The sequence below is a fragment of the Apus apus genome, chromosome 1, assembly GCF_020740795.1.
Source record: "Apus apus isolate bApuApu2 chromosome 1, bApuApu2.pri.cur, whole genome shotgun sequence".
NCBI lineage: Eukaryota > Metazoa > Chordata > Aves > Apodiformes > Apodidae > Apus > Apus apus.
The window spans coordinates 9080496-9103731 of NC_067282.1; the positions used below are offsets into that span (position 1 = coordinate 9080496).

General features: G+C 39.6%; 1 protein-coding gene across 3 annotated transcripts in view; it reads right to left on the reverse strand.

Annotated features, from left to right (window-relative positions):
* NOX4 (NADPH oxidase 4) overlaps positions 1–23236 on the reverse strand; it is a 117861-nt gene that overhangs the window by 66415 nt on the left and 28210 nt on the right. For all 3 annotated transcript variants that reach the window (XR_007889618.1, XM_051620763.1, XM_051620778.1), the window contains 4 exons: positions 20764–20992; positions 18544–18708; positions 18333–18395; positions 3436–3496 (listed from right to left, as the gene is read on the reverse strand). Coding sequence is in view for 2 of the 3 variants with exons in the window: in XM_051620763.1 (XP_051476723.1) it covers positions 3436–3496; positions 18333–18395; positions 18544–18708; positions 20764–20992 (518 nt within the window). In the remaining variant the exon portion in view is untranslated. The remainder of the gene's footprint in view (positions 1–3435; positions 3497–18332; positions 18396–18543; positions 18709–20763; positions 20993–23236) is intronic.

A 23236-nucleotide genomic window follows, 5' to 3' on the forward strand; every position in this document is an offset into this window, starting at 1 on the left:
ATAGGGTCAAGTTGTGCCAGAGGAGGTTCAGACTGGATATTAGGACAAATTTCTTCACAGAAAGAGTGGTGAGGCACTGGAACAGGCTGCCCAGGGAGGTAGTGGAGGCAAGGTCCCTGGAAGTGTTAAAAAAATAGGTAGAGGTGGCGCCTTGGGAGATGGTTTAGTGTTCATGGGGGTGTAGGGCTGATGGTTGGACTTGATGACCTTGAAGGTCTTTTCCAACCTTAATGATTTGATGATCTGCTACATGGGCATTTAAGAGTATATTACAGCAATACCAGTGGCTGTGTGTCTCTGTTTTCTGTGATTAATATGAATGCTAAGCACAATACAGTTAATAAAACCGCCATAACAGCGACAATAAATGGAAGAGCTCTGCTTTGTATTGGAAATTTATGATGATAAGGAGGTCACTGCCTATATCATGGGAGGGAATGTTGTGCCTTTATCCAAATCCGCTTCTGAAAAGAGCAGGTTCTCAGATCTTCTAAGCTCAGCAAGCATTTGACTTCAGTGGAGCATGAAATACATCACTAAGGGATATGGATTAACATCTGGTTTACAAAGGCTCACAGCTCTATTTTTTGGGGTTTCTTCCTCTCTTCCCTACTTTTTCTGTCTTACGTTTTTCATTACTCAAATCATTGCTTTAAAAAGCAAATAACAGTATTGCCTGAAAATCTACTACATATCTGCTCCTGTGCAAAACGTGATATATAGTGACCACCTTTTTCAGAAGATGCAGCTTCTTCTACTGGATATCTAAAATTATATGAACTGGGATATGGCAAACAAATGACTTTCCTTTAACAGCAACTTCTCATCAGAAAATAACACTTCTGTTACCCTTTACCTTTTCTCTTGACATGCAGTTGCTTTCCTAACCTACAAAACAAAGACACTAAGGCCACAAGGTATTCCATTACATTTTCAAAACATATGACTCAGTGTCAGAGACTCAACTCAAAACATAACTTGCGGAATTGGTTTGCCAGCAGCGTTTCCCCCCTCGAGTCCTTACACTTAACAGCACCACATTGTTCCTTCACCAGGTCTCCTAGATGCAGGCAGCAGAAGTTGAAGCCACTGAGAGAAGAAATGTCTTAAATTAACTGGTTTTTCTCTGCCCTTCACAGTACATGTACATTTTTCTTGTGTCCTTTTAATTTAGGCTTGTAACTGAGTTTTCTAAAATAAACTCTTAACTTCCCTTGATGTCACATAAACTGTCAGGAATGTGAAAGAATGATACAAAAGAGAACTTGAATAAATAGGATAAAGGCTGAGAGAATGGGTCAAAAGAAGAGCTCAAATGACATCACGTCCCACAGAAAATCCTCCAGCCCAATATCCTGTCTGCAGAAGCAGCCATTAGAGCACACTTAAGAAAGATTATAATGAATGTGGCAAGTATCATGAACTGGTTGAAAGGAAAAAATCAGAGAGTTGTGGTCAATAGGACAGAATCTAGTTGGAGGTATGTGACTAGTGGAGTCCCCCAGGGATCGGTACTGGGACTGGTACTATTCAATATTTTCATTAATGACCTGGATGAGGGAGCAGTTCTGGGCCCCTCAGTTCCAGAAGGACAGGGAACTGCTTGAAAGAGTCCAGCACAGAGCCACAAAGATGATGAAGGGAGTGGAAAATCTCCCTGATGAGGAAAGGCTGAGGGAGCTGGGTTGCTTTGGCTTGGAGAAGAGGAGACTGAGGGGCGACCTCATCAAAGTTTACAAATACGCTAAGAGTAAGTGTCTCAAGGATGGAGCCAGGCTTTTTTCAGTGATGTCTAGTGATAAGACAAGGAGCAATGGGTGCAAACTGGAACATAAGAGGTTCCACATAAAATTTTCTTTACTGTGAGAGTGACAGAGCACTGGGACAGGCTGCCCAGAGAGGTTGTGGAGTCTGCTTTGCTGGAGACATTAAAAACCTGCCTGGACACGTTCCTGTGTCCTGCTCTGGGTGATCCTGCTCTGGCAGGGGGGTTGGACTAGATGATCTTTCGAGGTCCCTTCCAAACCCTAAGATTCTGTGTGATTCTGTGAAATACAATAATCCCTCTTCAGTCAGTGGCTTAGAGACCACTAATTGTCACAGGTCTGAAGGGACCACATGAGAACAGGGCTCCGCAGTGCAGATGTGTAATAAAGGGATGGGTAAACTGCCTGCTTCTTGATAGCAAATCTGACCCTAGGAGATATCCGTGTTTATCAAAAGTAATATAATAAATGGTCTCTGTAATGTGACACTGTCCTGAATCTCATACCTAGGCCTCTCAATTAAGAATATAGGTACTGAGGTGGATTGCAAACAGAGAGCAATTCACATCACAGAGGCAATCAGAAAACTACAACATGCCAGTTCTTTTGGAACTCACGTGTCATTTAGCTAGTACTTCTCCACCCGACCTGTTCCAACAGCTGTCAACTCTTGGGTAGGAATGATGCATAACAGCAAAAGAGCTCTTATATTGGGACAGAGCAGGGGCTAATTAGGCCCATAACCCACCTCTGTCTAGCCAACATCCTACACTTCAAACCAGAACAGAAAACCTGGGTGATTATGGAGCCTATGTGCGTGTGCATCTTCCTCCCAGCCTTTGCTTATTGAAGTTTCAGCAACTTCCACAGCCAAATATACAGCCAGACCAAGAAGTTCTACAGATATTCATGGACTTAATCTTCCTGAATTGGTCTAATCCCTTTTAGGGCAACAAGCTAATTCGACTCAGTTCCACAAATACACAAGCCAATACAAATTAACATGAAAAAAATTTCTTCCTAAGAAATGAACAAGATGGTGTCTTGTATTCGTCTTCCTTACAAGGAAATGCTATGCTAAGCAAGAGAGACAGCCACCAAGGAATAATGACAACTATCACTTGAGTATACAAGTGTCACAGGGAGCAGCAAATTACCATTCTCGTCTGCAGGGAATCCTGGCTTACACCCCTGGTCTGGAGGACATTCAAAGAGCAATGGAAAAGCATGGAAGAACATGAAAGCAACCTGTAATCTCAGTGTACCACAGGCGTTAATTAACCTGGCAGCCATCCAAACTGCCGGCATCAAAACCTGCTTATCTGGGAGCTGCACATTTCAGCATTTCTGCAGACACTGCTACACAAAGAGGCACTGCACTGCACAGGAGCAGCTGGCTATGGAAAAATAAGAAAAGGAGGCAGAAATGGTGGAAGATTGAAAATTATTACATTGCAATCAGAAGATCTGTTAGTAGTCGGAAAAACACGTTATCTGAAGAAACGTACATCTGAAGAAAGCAGGGGTTGCGTCAAGAATGTAGTAACTTCGGGAAAACAAGCATGAATGATCTCTAGTGAGAATACACCACAACTGCTGAAGCCAGAAAGGGATAACAGCTGGAGTAATAAGGCATTTGTCTCTGAAAAGGAATTGTTTTTCTACATACCTGTCCAGTCTCCTACTACTTTAAGGTGGACCCCAAATGTTGCTTTGGTATCTGTAGGGCACTGAAAATATTAAATATATTAAGAACCACTTCTGAGCAACAAGAAAATAACAAAATGCATTCAAAGTATATTTAAGACAGAATCTGATGTAAGTAAGTAATTCCTGAGCAGCCATACCAGCAGCTCTACCCCTTAAAAAGCAGGTACAGTACATCAGTTCAGTCCAGTCCAGGAAGCGGAGCTCGGCTAGTCTCCACTCAGTTTTAACCCTTTTCTCTGGTCACAGAGAAGTCTGGGACGGGCTTGTTTGGGGGTGTAATTTGGAACAACCACCTCACTAAGCATTACTGCACAATGATACCAACTGAGGCTACAATACAGAAATACTCCCTCTACAATTGGCCCCTATCATTCAAAATCAGGAACTGCCCTATCACTCTTAAATCAAGTCACTTAACAGATGTCAGGGCACCTGTTTTCAAGTTGATCAGTCTCACAGAACTGATGCTTTCTTCTACGTGGAAACTGAGATTTTGCTGCACTTCACCAAAGCTTAAGAGTTTGCAAAGGAAAAACACCAGATTGCATGATATATCTTAAAATTACTCTGCACCCATGCCTTTGCCTTGGGGCTACTTACTCATTACTGTCAACACAGCAATTATAATATTTACAGTCTTATCCACACCACGGTATCTAAAAACCTTCAGTCAAGCCACATCAAAGGTCTAAGGAGCCCACTCAGCTTTGTTCCCTGTGAGCTACAGTAAGATTTCAAATGCACTGTCTGGACACCAAATGATTTCTCACATAAACAGGACAAGCAACTATTTCTGAAGAAAAGATTCTTCACTTTTATTCTATAACTCAACACCACTGGTTTCTTCCTGATAGAAGGTATTACTACTGACACCTCTGACATCTTTCTTAGAACCTATTAACAATTTAACAAGGTTCCACCATGAATCCAACACCCAGTAGATGACACTCCTGTCTTTTTTTTTTTTTTTTTTTTTTTTCCTCCCTACAGCTATAGACAAATATGAGTTCTAAGAACAGGGGTTAAATTCAAGGAACACATCTATTTTATAAATAAAAGAGGCCCAGGTAGTGAATACAAGCACCAAATACTGCGTCATCCACCACACTATTAAGGACACTTCTCAGATCTGTTCTGGATTGTTGCCATTAGTGTTCCCAAGATAATCTGTTGTGGAGTGAGAAAGCACTGGCCTCAGGGCTGAGGATCAGTTCCTATCAATTCCTTATTTAGCAGCAGACAGACAAAATGTTAGTATTTCCTACATCTTGGCAGCCCTAGAACAGGGAATACAATGTCCCAGCTAGTCACTTCATTTTCCTGAAGAAAAAAAAAAAAAAAAAAGCTGTCTTGTTAAGAGTACTGATTACTAGACAAACTCATATTTAATTCCTTGTCATCTTTTTAAAAATTGTACAGAAACTTAAGACTAAAAATTATTTCAGCAAGTCTTGGGCTTCAATAAAAAAGGTATTAAGGGAGTGATGCAGGCAAACCTCACACAATGAGACCAGTATTTGCTGTGGCTAGCTGCAATGTCTTCCAACAAAAATACCAAGACCAGGTCTCCCTATAAAAGTAGGTAAGCAACTTCTCAGCGAGGAAGTTGCATACTGGCAGCAAAAAGATTTGCTCTCCTGGGGGCTTCTGCAAGAGCCTTCAGCAGAGTTTATTTTTGAGTCTGGGCTGTACCAGGGCTTCTCTGTGTTTCACAGGAGGCCGAGAAATTTCCTTAGTCCAAATATGCACAGTCCCAGTTCAGCACATCTATAAAATTGCTTGTCATTCCCTCCTTCCATTAAAGTGAATGGCAGAATACCCTTTGCCTCCAGCCAGAACAGGTTCAGATCTGTTATCCTTTACATTACTCTTGTGACTAACTTATTTCTGCACTACTTTGAAAAATTATCCAATAAAAAAGGATATTTATTTCTCTTTAGACTTTAGGAAGCCTATTTTGATACCTATAACTGGGTGAGAGAGTTCCACAGAGAGTTGCGGAAAAATCATATTGTGTTGCTAAATCTTACCAGAAGAAACATACCCATCATCTAGGCTACACAGAGTGAATTTCCTCTAGTCCAAGAGGGAGAAATATTGTAGATGGTCCCATGAAGGGCCACCAAGACAACGAGAGTCTTAGAGAAACTGACATACAAAGAGGGGTCAAAAAGAGAATGTGCACACAAGAGAAGGCTCAGGGATATAACTGTCTTCCAATACTTAAAAAAAGTACCTGTAGAGAAGATGAAGGTGCTCTCTTCACAACCATGCATGGTGGAAAGATGAGAAACCAGGGGCAGAAGTTGCTTCAGGGGAAATTTTATCTGGATATAAGAAAAATATTCTTCCCTATGGAATCAGAAGCCAGATAAATGGTGCGATTTCTTTGCTAATTCGGCTTCACAGGTCCCTGGATAACTTTTTCTACAACCCTTGCACCAGAACGTTGAACCAGATGATCTCCAGAGGCCTATTCTGACTTAAGACTTTCCTGTGGACCTGTTTTTGATATTTGAAAATTGTATTTACATTTTTTTCCTGCAGAGAACACCTATTTTACCTCTCTAATCTCAATTAAGTCTCCAAACTGTGACTTTTTCCATACTGTTACAGAATACATTCCAGAAGCTTAAGAAAATATTCAAAGACACATTTTCAGAAGTTTAATCATGAAAGTAAGTAAACTGGGCATGCATAATGCAATGCAATTAAAAGATCCTCTTTTATATTTAACCTTCTTCAGAAAATCACAGAATCACAGACTAGCTGAGACTAGAAAGCATCTCTGGAGACTACTTCAATCCTCCTGCTCAAGCAGGGTCTGCAAGAGCAGGTGGCCCAGGACAGTGTCCAGTTGTGCTCTGAATGTCTCCAAGGATAGAGACTCTACAGTCTCTCTATGTGGCATGTGCCACCTCACAGAAAAAGTGGTTTTCTTTTACATTCAGAAGGAACCCCCTGAATTCCAGTTTATGTTGCCCTGTCACTGGGTGCCACTGAGAAAAGTCTGGCTCTGTTTTCTTCATCAGTTCCAGCTCTTTCCTCCTCTAGTCATATGACAGATGCTCCAGTTCCTTAATCATCTTCATGGTCAATATGTCCATGACTCTATTGTACCAGGCAGCTCAGAACCAGACACAGAGATCCAGATGTATCTCATCACTGCTGAGCAGAGGAGAAGGGCCACCCCTTCAACCTGCTGGCAATTCTCTGCCTATACAGCCCAGGAGGCTGTTGGCTGCCTTTGCAGCAAGGGCACATCTCTAGCTCATGGTCAACTTAGTGTCCACCAGGAAACCCAGGGCAATAAGGAAAAAATAAGGGGCTGCCTGCAGCTCTCACCACAGTGCAGTTAATACTCACTGGATTGTTTCTTAGGGCTAATAGTGATCACCAAAGGGAATTGCCTATCTTGCCTCTGATGAGGAATGTCCCCAGGTACTAGTACATGGTTGGAACCAACTGGTTAGAAAGCAGTTCAGCAGAACATGACCACAGGAAGCCTTTCTATGGGAAGGGACATTAGCCATTATTAAACAGAAGGTCACAAGTGATAAGTTCTTCAGTAGTTCTTCCTGCATTTTTAGTTAAATGAACCCTGTTTGGTTTGATTAAAATGCTGTGGCACACCAATAACTGTGGCAGACAGCATAATTATGTGAGGCTATGTTAAACTCAGTCTAACCTCAACATATCCATACCTCTAAAATGTGAAAGTTTTTAAAGGTAGGAACGCCTATGCTCATCAGGTTACCTGCCAACATTTGGCCATCCTACAAAACCATTGAAAACCAAAGGAATTCTGTTATATTTAATAGAGCTCTGCAGATTTTCACCCATAGAGAAATCAAACTATGTTCTTAGCACTGAAAAGTTGATAGATCTCCTCAGAGCTGTAAATCATATAGGAGCAAATTTAAAATGCCTTTATTATAATTTTATTTTTGTATGTATTTTCACATTCAAAGCACTGAGAAGAGTAGTGTTTTTAAATGTAGATAAAGCTTATGGCAAACAAATTGTTCTATATCTTGATGAAAATGCCTTTCCATATTTTTCCTTTTTTTTTTTTTTTTTTTTTCAAGCCATCTTGAAATAGAAATGTAAAATATCACATAGGGAATTTACAACAATCCCTGGAGAACTTTATGCTTATAAACCACCAAATAAATTATAATCACCAGTAGCTGTAGCTCTGTTTATCTCTGTGCTGAGATAAAATATAGATGATTACTATTAATAATCTTAAAAAAAAATGCACTACTTAAAATAGTTTAATGCACTACTAGTTTCATACATACTTGAAATGTATTTTATTTCTTAGTTTTATATTGTGAATGTGATTCTTAGTTGTTTTCTATGCCTTGATTTTATATGAACATAAAGTGAGTCAACTAATTACTGTTCGATCACAGTAATAATACTTCACATTCAATTTATATTGTCTCAAAAATCTACAGGAGGTGATGAGCAGTGAAGAAATCTGTGCATATGAGACCACAACATCTAGCAAATGAAAACTATGTTACCAGCATCTGTGCTTCCAGCTATCAATACCCTGAATATTGAACATCATTGGTATCTACTCCCAGTCAAGAATCCTGCCCAGAAAGGCATTGGATAAAACTTATTGAAATAATTTTAATTATATCAAATACTATTGAATATTCCAAACCACTCTTTTTAAACCTTGGGGTGCAGGGAGTTGTGGCAAGTCAATAGCAAATTAGCAAGAAAACAGAGAGTTAATTCCTGAAAGTTTCCAGTTCTTCTGTACATCTCTACCATGGGAACTGTAAAGCCTCTTCAGAGAGATGTTAGGTTTTTATGACAGTGCTGCAATGAAAGAGCTGATGCATATGTCAAGATAACACTGCAGAATATCTATTATTGGCAAAAAAGGAGATGTAAGGGATGGGTAAGTTATGTACCCCCATGTGGATCTGCAAATAAAACTCCTGTGGAGATACTGCTCTCACACTGATGCACCACAACAGACACCAACTTCTGTGCTTGGTGCTGCAATAGGTAGACTGAATAGTGCTCAAAATTACACAGATGATCTGTGCCACAGCTGGAAGAACCAAGTGAAACCTCATCTTTGTTTGATTTTGGGAACCAAAAAGCTCATAGCAAAATTTGTTTAGATAAAGGAAAACTTCAAAAAAAGGCTTTCACTTTGGGGAAAAAGCCATGATTTGATGTAAATATGGATTTGCAGATATCCAGGCAGGGATTGTAAACACTGCTGAGCCCCTGATCAATTTCCATGACTCTGCCTGCCTGCCAGGCTGACCCAGCTGCACCACAAACTCATCAGCCCATCCTTGCTCCAGACTCAGACCAACACTTACACAGATGAATAAAAACACAAGATAGCATGTCTGGGAAAGAGGCATGGGGGAAAAGGAAGATAAAAATTAAAAAGGAAAAGAAGGAGAAAAGGTTTCCAGCTTTGTCAACTGACAAGAAAATGTGAACCTCAGAAGCTCAGTAAGCTGTAGCTTGTCTGGTTTCATACAGAACTGATATAAACATTCCTAAAATGATTCATCCTGACATTAGAAAATGAAGAGGAGTGATGACAAACACAGCCATGCGATATAAAGGTAGCCAAAAAATAATAGCTAGACTTCAGTCTGACTCATATGAGGTGAGCTCTCTTACACTGGGCTACCCCTATTTTAACTAATGAATCCCATAAGCAAATTTCAGAGGAAAAAATTTAATCTGAGCAGTTATTCTTTCAAACATATCTCTGCCTCAAAGGTTGGGAGATTCTCTGAAATTACAGTGTTTATTTTCCTGTTTCATGTTACTTTACAGATTGGATTTTGTCTAAAAGCTTTCCCTGTTAGAGACTTGACCTTAGAGGTATCCTAATTTAACTGGCAGACATCAGTAGACACTGTAACATCTCTGAACATGGGGAAATCCAACCATGGAACATGATTTAAGAATCAAGGGTGTATGGATGACCAATGTGAGGCCACCATGCCTTGAATACTCATTGCTTCAGCCAGAGCCCTCCCATTACAGAGCTGACCCCTTGCAAGCAGCCCAGAAGCAGAAACATATCCAAAACACTCTTCCCTTTTGCTTCCTATTCCCTTATACTTCTTGTTGTACAATCCTGAACACCTGCAGCCTAGCTAGTGGAAAAAAACACCCAACACTCTGGGGTGCACCACTGGTCAGCTGCAGTGCCAAGAAAGATCATTCTGGTCATCTGGGGTCTAACTTCTCTAATATAAACCACAAACCCACACCCACTAATTCCTGTGAGTCTGTAGTTCAGAATTTTTTTTTTCCTTCAGTCCCTGCAGTCTCAGTTTTTAAATTACTCTATGTTCAAAACAGCCTTTTTTTTTTCTTTTTTTTTCTTTTTTTAAATAAGTCTCAATCTATGAGCATTTGTTCCTTGATTCCACTCTTGCACCACAACACAAGTCTCCAGTGTAACAGATGTCTTAGCACTGCAAATAATAGAACAAGAGTTCTAAGTATAAAATGTTGCATAAAATAGACACATTGATGACTAAATAATACGAAATTACTGAAATTTTTGTTTTCTAGTGAGTCTGCAATGGCCCAGCTGCTGCTCTATGGCTGCTACAGATACACTATGAAGATACACTTCTACAGACTAGTCAGTATTTCATTGACTCTGCAGCTCAATCAAGGTAAAAAAACTTGCTGACTGCTTTTTCACTCCATCAGATAAAACACATTTCAGAGAATCACAGACTGCACAAGTTGGAAGGAACCCATAAGGACCATCAAGTCCAACTCCCTTATAACACAGTAAAAACATTTCAATCCTAGCAATATTCAGCCCATGTATTTATGCATTTCAAGTTGCTAGCTAGTGGAAAAAAACCCAACCACACCCTTATGTGCTCAGGCTGCAAGCCTTTGTTCCTGAAGGAGTAAATGGCTGTAGAGCAATGTTTCTGCCCAGGGCTGCTTCTCCAGGTCCTCCAAGGGTATATGGACATATTGCCAAGCAAAACTGCACTGAGCTGACACATGCATGAACAAGCAAACTGAATTGCACAGAAGGCTTCTTCTCCATCATACCTGAGCAGGAACTATGGACAACTCCACACTTGTGCTCTACCAGTAGTGTGAGGCATTCATGGGAAGACCCATTGAAGGACTGATAAGGTTTTCTGGTTGGATTGCCAACACCTTGAGGAATGCTGTGTCTCTCCAAATCACCCTACCAGCACACACGGTATTTTGCCACACTACAACACAGATCCCAGCTAGTCAGCTGGCCTTAATTTTAGGACAGCAGGGCACTTGATTTTCTCTACTATTACATTGTACACAGTTTAACTGTATTCATGCTTAAAAGACCTGCTTGTTGGTTGGTTTGTTTGTTTGTTTGTTTTATGTTGATGTTCTTCTGCACTTCCCAGACCTTTCTCTAAGCTGACCTAGCACCTAGCCTAGAAGCACTACCTCTGATGGTAGTGGATCATCTGGTTAACTACACAGAGAAGGAACATACTTCTCTGCTGATGTCAGTAGGTGCTTGATATTGTAAATCTACTTTCATAAGATCAGAAAAAATATCCTGCTGTGAGAGGGATCTGAAACCTTTTGTTTAAAATATCTGCTGAAGGAGGACTCAGGATTTAGTGAACTTGAATCAACAATTTCTGTGTTCTGTTGATCCAAATTAATCAGATTTTTAAGTGACAGTGAAGTTTTACTTAAGGTTTTTTATACAGACCTCAAAACTATTAAGCCTAAAACCAAACCAAACAAACAAGTCTAAGGAAGTACTAAAGGCATCTGAAATATTAATCTATTCTATTTTTGTTTTACTTAAATTGTTTGTCAAACAGCTGCTAGATTTTCTACTTCTATGAAGAGCAGACAAGCTCTAGGGATTTCTTTAGTTTGCCAGCAAGATACTTCACAATATCTGGATTTCCCTAAATGTTCTGTAAATCATCTTATAAAGACAAGTTTCATAACCATTTGCACAAGATATTTAACAAATCCTATTAGAATGTTATCAGGCTGGATTTTGTTTTTATTGTATTTATCTGTCAGTATGAACTTAGCTCTTATGTCCTTACATGCTTTTTACTCAGGCAGGCTTCCAACAACTTCTCAAATCTTTTATGAAGTGCTTCAGGATTTAGCCCCTGGGCTTTTCCTGTTGTGGATAGTTTATTTCACAAGTTTACAGTACAGGACATGTGTTTCTTCATCATCTCCAGTTTTGCTCCTTGCACAGTACAAAATCCCTTGCTTAAAAGAAGCTTACAACTAAAACTTCACTATTAATACCTTCACTGATTTTAAATGATCTCTGGATAAAGACAACCTTGACTCTGCAAAACTCTGGTTTTCTCTTACAAAAGCAAATGTGTTACTTGTGATGTTGTTTATACTCATGTATTTGCTGAGACCTTTCTGACATGGCATCAAGCCCAAAAATGTAAATATACAGATCAGGGATATCTTCTTGTAATCCTATCATGACAAAATCCAGATAGTAAATGGACTTAAAAAGAGGCACAGAGGTAACAAAAAAACTCAATCTACAAAAAAAAAACAAACCAAAAACTTTAAAAGTAGATTAATATATTAATATTTCTGAGATGTTTAGGTACAGTACTATAATTTGTCATGTACATCCAGAAACCTCTTTCAGGTAATTCTTCTGCCAACTCTGAGATGATTAATGAATTTAAAGAGTTGCTCTGCCTGGGATTCAGTAATTATTACTTTGTCGGATTTTAATGTGGATCCTGATCAGACAAAGTATTCTTCCTCAATAATATATATTTGGATTTTGTCTCTGAATCTCCCTCTAGTACCTTCTCTAGTCAATGTAATAATGTGATTCAGAGGGTTTAAGTTTGGCTCCTGACTCGAAAGCCTCTTGGAAGAGTCTCTTGACCTCATACTACAGAAGTATGGAGTAGCCAGAAGCACGCCCCTTTGTTTTGTAAGACAAAAGTGCCAGTCTAGAGGTATTTCTTGCCATCTACATATAATGCTTTAAACTGTCATCTCATGTCTTGGGTGCTAAAGTAATACTTCAGATACCTTGTTATGGTGAAAGGTCAAAACATCCAAAAAGAGAATTTATTATACAAACACTATTGTCAGAAATTGGAGAGGACAGTCCTTTGAGATCCAATATTGTAGCTGAAAATAATAATTTTAAAAAATTACTGTTCCAAATTGCAGATCAATGCAGTTGCGATAAAACAGAACTTAATGAAGCCTTGCCATCAGCACTTGAACTTCAGCAAAGAGGACACTGCAAACTGGCTCTTTCAATCACCACAGCACCTGCTAGGCTCTCCTTCATAACCACCACCGTGAAAGGTTGCAGTGAAGAAAGACTCCATTACCTACTGCATGTACCATCAGGACTAATTTTTCTTTTCTCCTTGGTGGTGATACTTCTAGTTTAGAGATGGTACCCACAGAAGCAACAGTTTTAAACAGTTTGCACTGTTCCATGCATACACCAGAACACAGGATTTTAAACTTCAAGCTATCAGGACAGCAGTTTAAGTGAGCTCTGAATTCACATCACAATGGCAGAACAGTATCTCCTATCTTTGTGCAACACAGATTTCAGTTTCCATGGAAAACCAGGGCATGACAGCAATTAGTGACAATCAAAACTGTCACAAATTCGGCATAATGGATAACTTGATCTTGTGTATGTTAGCTGCAGAGAAGTTTCACCAAACCTCAGATATGAGCCATCTTCAAATTTAGAAGAATTCACCTCTTGGCCTGTTAAGAATTTAAGTTCCACATGAAGTGGTGTAATTGTTTCCTACCTTCTTTTGCCACAAGTGAATCAAGACTACAAAAACAACAAGGTTATCAAGCTCTATGAGGTGCTAGAAGACATCGTTTTTTTGGGAGCCAAGCTCTCTAAACTGAAACTTGTGAGAGTTTCTGGCTTCCATTGACTCTGCAGCAGACTCAACAGAGTCCACATGAAAGAACCCATCACATCTTCTGGAGCACTTAATAGCTGCAGAATTTAAGGCTATTTCCACAAGGCTGAGTGCCAATCGCTGCATGCCAATGCAAAACATTCCAAAAACAAACCAGAAAAAGTGACTTCTCTTGTAAGACACTAATATATATTTTAAATGGGAATCTGCTCCTGAAGTAATTAATTATCAAAACAAGGAAGTGTACAGCCATAAATGGTCAGTACTACGGTCAGTAGTGTGGTTAAGTGTCTGGAAAGAGTGGGAACTCAATGCCAAGTGGCAAATGTAAGATGGAGATGGAAAGAAAATCAATGCTACCATAAGCTGCAGGCCTTAGCCTCTTCCTGTTCATACAGGTTAAAATGAAGAGCAGCCAGAATAAAGTCAGAAGAAACAAACACTTTCCAAAACATTAAAAAAAAACACCAAACAGAAGAATATAACTATTTTTTTTTCTTTAGCTTTGATAAGGTGGGGCTTTGCATACTAAGGAGTGGAAGAAATGTCTTCAAGCACTGAAATAGGTTGCCCAGGGAGGTTGTGCAGTCTCCACCCTTGGAGATATTAAAAAAACAGCTGGACATAGTCCTGGGCAACCAGGTCTACGTGGCCTTGCTTGAGCAGAGGGGTTGGACAGGATGATCTCCAGAGGTCCCTTTCAGTCTCAACTCTTCTATGTCATGAAGCCTTTGACTACAGAGCCAATTCACAGGTTAGCAAAGAAGCCAGACTGGCAGCTCTGAGTTCAGAGCAACATAGATGTTGCATCTCCAAATTCCCATGCACAATTTTGCACCAATCACTTCTTCTCATTCCTTCCATCACCACGAGGAAGAACCCTTTCAATTGATAAAATGGAAAAGGAAATAAACGCCACTGCACACATTTCTGAACAATGCCTATGTCTTTATGTTCACTTGGTTACAATTCAGAGCTCTCTCTGGCTCCTAGTGAACATGTGGGAGCTTTGCCAGAGTGCAATGGGAATGGGTTCAGGCCCTTTACTCAGCCTCACACAGTTTTCCTCCACCCCAGCATTATGTAAGAAGCTGAGCTGAATTGTAAATATTACACAACCTCAAAGGGAAGGGACTACTAAAATATCTGCATGACTCCTTCATGCTGACTCACCCCTTCCTTTCCACTTTTTCACTTAAGAGTATGAAGATATGCCTGAATTGGTCACTTCTTGTATTTTAAGCATACTCCAGGCACAGTGACATGTCTCATCAGCTTATACAGGACTTCACATGGAGCCTGGGACAGGCTTTTTAGCAGGGCCTGTTGTGATAGGACACGGGTAATGGTTTTAAACTAAGAGGGTAGATTTAGGCTAGATATAAGGAAATGTCTTATAATAGGGGTGATGAAGCACTGGAACAGGTCGTCTAGAGAGGCTGATGCCTCATCCCTGGAAACATTCAAGGTCAGGTTGGATGGGGCTTTGACAAACCTGATCCGGTTGAAGAATGCCCCGGCTCATTGCAGGAGGGATTGGACTAGAGGGACTCTAAAGGCCCCTTCCAACCTAAACTATTCTACGATTCTAAGCAGGACAACAGCATGAGGAAGAACGTTGCAGTCTTCCCCTTGCTCTGCTGCAGTCATCACTGCACTGTGCTTCCAGCATCCAAAGCCCCACGCACCCCTTATGTTGTGGCTCTAAGCCCCACACTCCTACACCAGCCTAGGAAAATACCCCAGGGTTTGTCACCATCTAACAAAAGAAGCAGTCGTACTGTTTCAGCTTGCTTGGTAATTACAAGTAGGTCAGAGGGGAGCAGAAAAAATACTGAGTTAAGCTATTGCCTACACACCTGATAACACAGTCCCATGTCTGGCATCATATTAAACAACTAGGAGACAAATTTCTAAGCAGGACAGCAGCCCAAAGCATATTTCAAAAGACATATGGAAATTACTGTCCCCTGCTTAGGCTGGGCAAAAAAGAACTGCTATAAACCTAAACATTGCCAATCCTCATTATGCTGTAAAACAGCAATTTACCCAATAACAGTGTTTCTCCAGCATAGTTGATGTTCTACCAAAATACGTTTGCAGCAATAAAAATGAAGCTCAGCAACTCAGTGGTAAATTCCTATCTTGTAATAGTTAAAATATGTCCGTGATCTTGAAGGATGTGCTTCTATGCTGAAGGATATCACTGTACTTCAAAGGATAAAGCATTGAGCATGAACAGAAATTGCCTGGTCTAGTATTACATACTTGAAATATATTGCATTGTGCATGAGTGGCAATTGCTAGTTCTAGTGTTACATATTTACTACATGACTGTAAAAATTACACGAACTGTAATTCATCAACAAGACTTATGTATAAGAAAGCCTCTGCACATTATCTGAAGGCATATGAGTTTGTTATATGCAGCAAAAAAACTCAGACTCACAACAGGAGACCTACTTTCCATAGCTCCTAGGATCCAGAAGTTTTTATGCAAAAATAATTTATCCTAACAGCATTATTATAGCATGCCATCTTAAATACTGGGTAAAAAACTCTACTCCTGCAAATAATTGGACTTCAATAAAACTTTTTTCAACTTCATCCTATGATCTAACCCAGTATGTCTATGACAGCAGTTTCTTTTCTGATAAAAAACTCTCATCATAACAAGTAAGAAGCTTTCCCAGAGAAAAGATTGTTGAACCAGGCCTTATCTTTCCTGCAAATATTTCTGAAAATTAGAATCACACCATCCACTGTTTTAAGAGTGTCCTAATATAAGAAGAGTAAATCTTTTTAAGTGTCCTAAAGTTTCCACACTGTGCAGTTACTACTAAAGATGAAATTATTACCATTAGTTTAATTTCCACTGAGATGGACAGTCAGAAATTAGAGAACAAGAGGTTTTGAAATTAGCATTTAAATAAGAAATGTCTACTGGTATAGAATAAGTCTAACTTTATTAACTATACCTATGCTAGGGCCAAATAAGCATAAAGAGCAATGTGAGAATTATGTTAACTTCTTTAAATTTATCTTCTGAGCACTAGACTTATAAAAATTACCAAAAAATACTGACTGAATCATTCTACACAAAAAAACAGTTACCATTCCATCATACTCGATGCACATCATTTTTCAGCATTTCATACCTAGTTACCTTCATGTACTATACAGACTAAAGCCTTCAAAATTGCCTGCTGGAGTTAACAACTGATAAAGAACACATTCCCTTGCTTTCTACTGGTAAAGTGAATAGCCAGGAAAACTTTGCAAATATCAGGCTATGTAAGTGCCAATCTTGCTTCACTAAGCTATACAGAGGCAGTTTCCCTTAAGCGAGATGCACTCCCAGATTTACAGCACTAAATTTAGTTCAGGTGGAATTTAGTGTGGGCTCCACTGTGACAGTACTTGCCTCTTTGCTCAGCAACAGATAAATAAATTAACAAAAAAATCCCAAAAAAACAAAGAACCCCACAAAACCAAAGACCTGGAAGTGGGCAGGACCTGCTTGTGCACTCTGAATTTCAGATAACACTAAAACATCCCAGGTGTTCTATAGCACTACATACAATTCAGTGGGAATAAAGTACTAGTTATCAGTCCAAAGAAAATAATAAAAAAAATAATATTTATCTCCATGGTCTTCTTGAAGAAGAACACTCATTTCAGGCAACCCTAAAGCCTTTATTCCCTTTGGAAGGAAAAGGCTGCTACTAATACTCAACCTTAGCCTCTGCTTTTTGTAACCACATAGCTAGTGCAGTACAAAGCATCTCCCAGGTCTCTGCACTGCTCACTCCTGGAGAACTTCAGGTCTATTTATATACATTTAATTTTATTCCAGTCTGTCTCCAGGGCATCCAATTCCCATTCTAGATCAACAGAGCTGAGTAAATAATAATCCCAACATTGTTTGACTTCACTGGTATATCACTTTAAGTAATTTCTCCATCTCTTAATACAATAATAAAGCAGAAGACTATTTTAGAAACTTTCTTTTTAAACTTGATGCTTGTCTAGCTTTGGAAAAGGCAGTTGCCGAAATGTCTTAATTGAATAGAAAGACAACAGGAAATTCGTTACAATTTGTGCTCATTCTGCATTAAGATCTACAAAACTGGCTGAAACCTCATTTATGACACAGTGATCAAAATCACGTGGATTTTATTTACTTGTTATCTTTTTTCACTTATGGAAGACCTTGGAAAAAAATACCATTTTCTCAACAGTGGACAAAATCAAAAATTTATTGAGTACTGTCATATATAATAATTATGCCATTTTGTATTCATTGGTAGCCTCATAAATTGAACATAAGCTCTTCTGGAGGGAATTTTCACCTTGAAGGAAATAGACTCATAGAATGGTTTGGGTTGGAAGGGACCTAAAAGATCATCTAGTTCCAACCACCCTGCATGGGCAGGGACACCCCCCACTATTCCAGGCTGCTCAAAGCCCCATCCAACCTGGCCTTGAACATTTCCAGGGAGGGGGCATCCATAGCTTCCCTGGGCAACCTGTTCCAGCATCTCACCACCCTTACACTAAATAATTTCTTCTTAATGTCTAACCTAAATCTACCCTGTTCCAGCTTAAAACCATTATCCCCCATCCTATCACTACACACTCTTGTAAAAAGTCTGTCTCCAGCTTTCTTGTAGACTCCTTCAGGTATTGGAGGGCCATTATGAGGTCTCCCCAGAGCCTTCTCCTCTCTAAACTGAACAATTCCAACTCCCTTAGCCTGTCTTTATAGGAGAGGTGCTCCAGCCCTCTGATTATCTTTGTGGCCCTTCTCTGGACTTACTCCAAGAGCTCTATGTCGGAATAAAGACCATTTGCTTACCCAATGTAAATAAGAAGGAAAGTACAGAAATAAAATTGTATTTCTTACCATTGTAAGGGTGAATGGATGGCTTTCCAGTGCAGACACTCTTGGACAGTGCAGAATAACATACTGAAACAAAATCAGCCAGAGAAAATAAAATGGTAGAAAAGATACGTTCAAAACATTCAGTGATGGGTTAGTACATACAAAGTGAAAGTCATCCCTGCAGACAATGCTATGTGAACAGCAGTGATTTTTTACAAGCACATTAACTCACCTGACCAGGCCTTGCTTTAAAGTCATCTTTCACCATCCTTACTTCAAGGACATTGGAGGGATGGCTTATCACTGAAGTTATTGTGACCGGTTTGTTGCTGCGGATGTAGCGGTACAGCCTTTCCACACAGTACAAGCACAGAGGTCCAGAAATCCAAAACCAGGTCTATGGGAGAACAAAAATATGTTACATTAAGGAATTTACATTTTATATTTTTAATTTCAAAACTGCATGAGTGATTCTGTGATATCACATCTATTGCAGAACAGTGGTCACAAGTAACCTACGTGCAGAAATCCAAGCGTGTCATGGAAGCTTAATCAGTCTAGCTGGCAGCATCATGCACAAGCACAAACAATTTCAATCATCAAACTCATCAGGAACAAAATGCTAATGACCTCATTTGCAACCATGTTGCTCTGGCTTTAGGTAGTTAGATTACAACTGTTTTCAGCAGTGAATGACACAGTACATACAGTGTTTCAAAATCTAACAGACCTGAGTACTATAAACTGGTTAAGCTTCCTGGAAATACACTGGGTGACTTGAAATATTGTTTGGCTATTACCTTGTAATCATCTTGGCCACAAGCAAGAAACTGAGAAGCATTCTTGTGCTATAGAATTTATGCTTATCTTAAACTACCGTACATCACAGACAAAGGAGAGAAATGGGCCCTTTTCAATCACGATTCATTTGCCTCTGTGGAAGATGTGCACGCTAGACAAACAATGCCCATGTGCCTGCACTGATTATACGGGGAACCCTGGGTGAATACCTCAGACGGAGACATCTGCAGCTGCACAGCTAAATACCATCCAATGACTCAGATACTAACAGCTTATGGCAGAGATAACTACTGATTCCACATCTGCTCAGTCATTCAAACCATGGCACTGAAATGGCCTTGACACCCCCATCCATCTTCCCTTCCTAATTTTTGAAGTTACACAACAGCTTCTCTTGCAACTAGCAAAGTATTTAATTTCCTCAAGCATCTCTGGCCTTAAAAACTTCAGTAGCTCACAAGATCTAAGATTTTATTGTTGGTTTTGTTTTGTTTTTATAAACTTGCTATCATTAAGTGCATAAAACACTTCAAAATAAATATTTTTTTTAAAAGTCCTAAATAATGTTACAAGCTGTCAGGAGAACAGAGTGGCCTTTTTTCTTCAATGGCTCTTCTTTTCCTGTAAATTGCTCCACAGCAAGCATCTTAAGTCTCTAAGAAGACTGTTTAATGTCCTGTGTGTCATATAGAGCCAGATATACATTGATACATGTAATTTAGGAGTATTACCACAGCAAAATACAAATCCAAAGAACTTCAATGTAGAATTTACTGTTTCTTACTCTGATTACATGCTTCTTAGTAAAATGGGTGTCTACTGCAGCTAGTAAGGGAAATAAGTGTTCTACAGAAAACAATTATAAAAATAAACTCCTGTGAGGTCTGTTATGAGTTGTGAACTCCATATGCCTAAATTTCCTCATGCTACTTGCCAGTACAGCCCAGCTCATCTTTACTCAAAACAAAATAGAAAATTTAGATGAAGAAAGAGCTGCTGCCACAAAACATAGAGAAACAAAAGGAAAACAGAAAAAGAAAATGCTTTTCTGTCCCCACTGTCATGACAGGCATTTAGTCATGGCAAATATAAAACAAGCCTGTCTGTAAACAACAGGCTATACAAAGCCAAACCACCACCAACTGCAACCCAGAAATGAGTAACAGGACTTGCATCTGCCTGGTAAAAAAAAAACAAAACACACACACACAAAAACAAACAAACAAACAAAAACAACACAAAACAACAAAAAAAACCCTGGAGTTTGATTATTTCAATTAACTACTGCCACACAATTCTTACAAAAGGACCTTATGAATGTTATAGAAATGTTTGCTTTGAAGTGCTATGCTGTAATTTAACATCACACTTATAGCAAGACCAATACGTCTCTTATCATGTCATACCAAAAAAGCACATCATGGCCAAGCTATTGACATTTCTCCACTCTATTCTATGCACCACATTGTAATGTAGTTCAAGGTTTAATACAGATTGTTTTTTCCCCACCAAATCTTTGAGTGCTTGAAAAGGTTTTAACAATATTTTCCATTATTAAAACATCTGGTCTGGAAAAGCAGTAATTAGTGGTTATGGCTGACTGAAAGACTTGGCATGGCTTGTAATACCTGAAACGTCGGATCATACAGACCTCTGGGAAGTGTGACTGGAACTTGGGTTCCTTGGAACAAATTCTCATGAAGTTATTTTGTACAAAGGGTTCTGGTACTGATAAGTCCTCTGGGAAAGGCTCAGTAGTATAGTTAGGAAATGTCTCTTCAAAAGCCTTTGGTGCCGTCATATTCTCTTGCAGTGTTTTGTTAGGATTAAAGCAACCAGGAGGGTGTTCCTCTAAGTTGGTCTGGTACTTGAGCACTCCCCTACAGGAAAATAAAAATAAATTTTAAAAGACATTGAAGTAAATCAGAACTAAGCAACTCATCCTATTTGGAGAGAGGTTTAGAAAGCAGTCACAAGGCTCATCTTCCATAAGAATTTTTATTTCATTTGCTTTCAGGACTTACAATGAGACTGAAGCTTTGCAACCAACAATAGAGCCCTCTGTCACTAGAGGCAAGGTTTAACTTTTCCAGCTCACTTGGCACTCACTCCCCCACTGAACAGCCTCAAGCTTAATACTGCTTGAAAGGGGCAGATATTGTGGGAGCCTTGAAAAAAAAATAAATAATCACAATTCTAGTGAAATCACACCCGGGTTGTTTCCACTCATCCCTACAGTCACCAAGCCTCATTTTTTAAGGGGCTTCCATAGCAGAAGTGCCCTAAGTTGCCAAATCATAAACTGCAGGAATGTTCTCACTAGTTGGTGTTTACCAGCTTTGCACACAACGGTATAATTTGTTCCTTTGAATGTCACCTTGTCAAATAGAAGGAAAAAGGAAAGTCCTGCATGATAGCCAAGGAACCTTTCTTGCATTTTTTTGGGTCAATGCTTTAAGCTAAATTTAATTGTATAGGAAATGAAGAGAGGACTTGCAGCTGCAGCTAGAAACTACGAAGAAAGAAGTGGAAACCTGAGACACTCTGGGATATCTCAACACAGGAATGAAACATTGAAAATGGGGAAGAACAGATAATACTATTAATACAATTCCTTAGAAGAACTACTTGCCTCCAAATCTGGATTTCATTACAGTAAAACCACAATGAGGAATATTTTAAAAAACAAAGAGCTATATAACAAGCTGTATAGGATGATGCTGGGTGGGAAATAAGGAACACTGACACAGTGTCTGGTGAGACGTGCCCTCTGAGTGTTAGGCTGTGTGGTGAAGGCTCCTCTCAAGTATACAATCCACCAAAAAGACATATGCTCCCCCCTCCTCTCCCCAGCATAGCACACACACAGCAACAGCAGTGACAGAGCTTAATTCACGAGAAGGGAGAGAAGTAGGACATCTGCAATATTCCTAATTTAAATGGGCTCCGACAGGCTACTGGCAATCTTCCCTACTGAAATGCAGTCCTGACAGCTAGTAACAAGCTTTCTGCATGGTCCAGTAAATCACGTACAGCTTGGAAGTTGAACCTGCTCATTCTAAACTCCATGTCTGACCCTGGAAGAATCACTTGGGAAGTGTGCCTACACCCATGCTTCTGTCTGTATTTATTGCCTGATCATGCCTATCGCTTGCATCTGGCATCACTGTTGGTCATTGCATATTTGCAAAGTGACAGATACCCCCTAGCACTGTGTTAGTTCCCTACTCCATAAATACTACAGTGCCTCGTGGATTTAGCTGGAAGCAACAGCATATGCAGTATTTTTCCTATCAGCCTTGTGTGCATGCCTACCAGCTGCTCCCACAGCTTTTCTCTTCTCAGAAGAACCCAAAAGAGGATTCAAAGTTTTCCTTGAGACATGAATAGCTGAACTGCAAACACCAGCATTCCCTACAGTGATCTCCAGTTTGTTTAAACTATTACAAACATGCTAACTGAGTGACAAACTGGGATGACAAAGCTGCCTGTTAACAGCAGCTGCAATGACTCCCATTTCTGAAGCTGTCATGGAAAGGCAAAGTTGTCTTACCCATCCGAGTTCAGCTCTCAGAAAGGTTGAGTTCTGCACAACTTTAAAGGAGTATAAGTTATATTCCTATTTAGTAGAACACTTCAATATATAAAAAGCATTGTGTGGATGTCAGTAAGGAGAGGACAGACATTTTTAGCAAACAAAAATGGGAGAGACAACAAGGGCAAGTCATATGAAAGTGTCCTACTGGCTGAGCAACACAGCATGCAGTCTATCTGCATGGGCATACATCAACCTCTGCTCCGATTTTGTACCCCCAAAATTCATTTCTGGCTAGAGTTGAAAAATATGCATCACTGCTTCTTGAGATTTTTATGAAGATAAGTTAGAGATCAATGGTTTTCAATGTTTTTATAGGGAACTACACTGTTCCTGTCTTCTTATTTATTTTCTGCTGCCCAACTCGAGGTGAGTTGCTTGAGGGGACTCCTAAAGATCAATGTGCGGGTGGAATCTTAAGAATTTTTACCCTCTGGAAGATAAATTTTTGGATAACTCAAGTGAGTCTTATTCTCAGCTCCTATGAATCACTATAACCCACTTAAATACACCAAGCCTTAAGCCACTA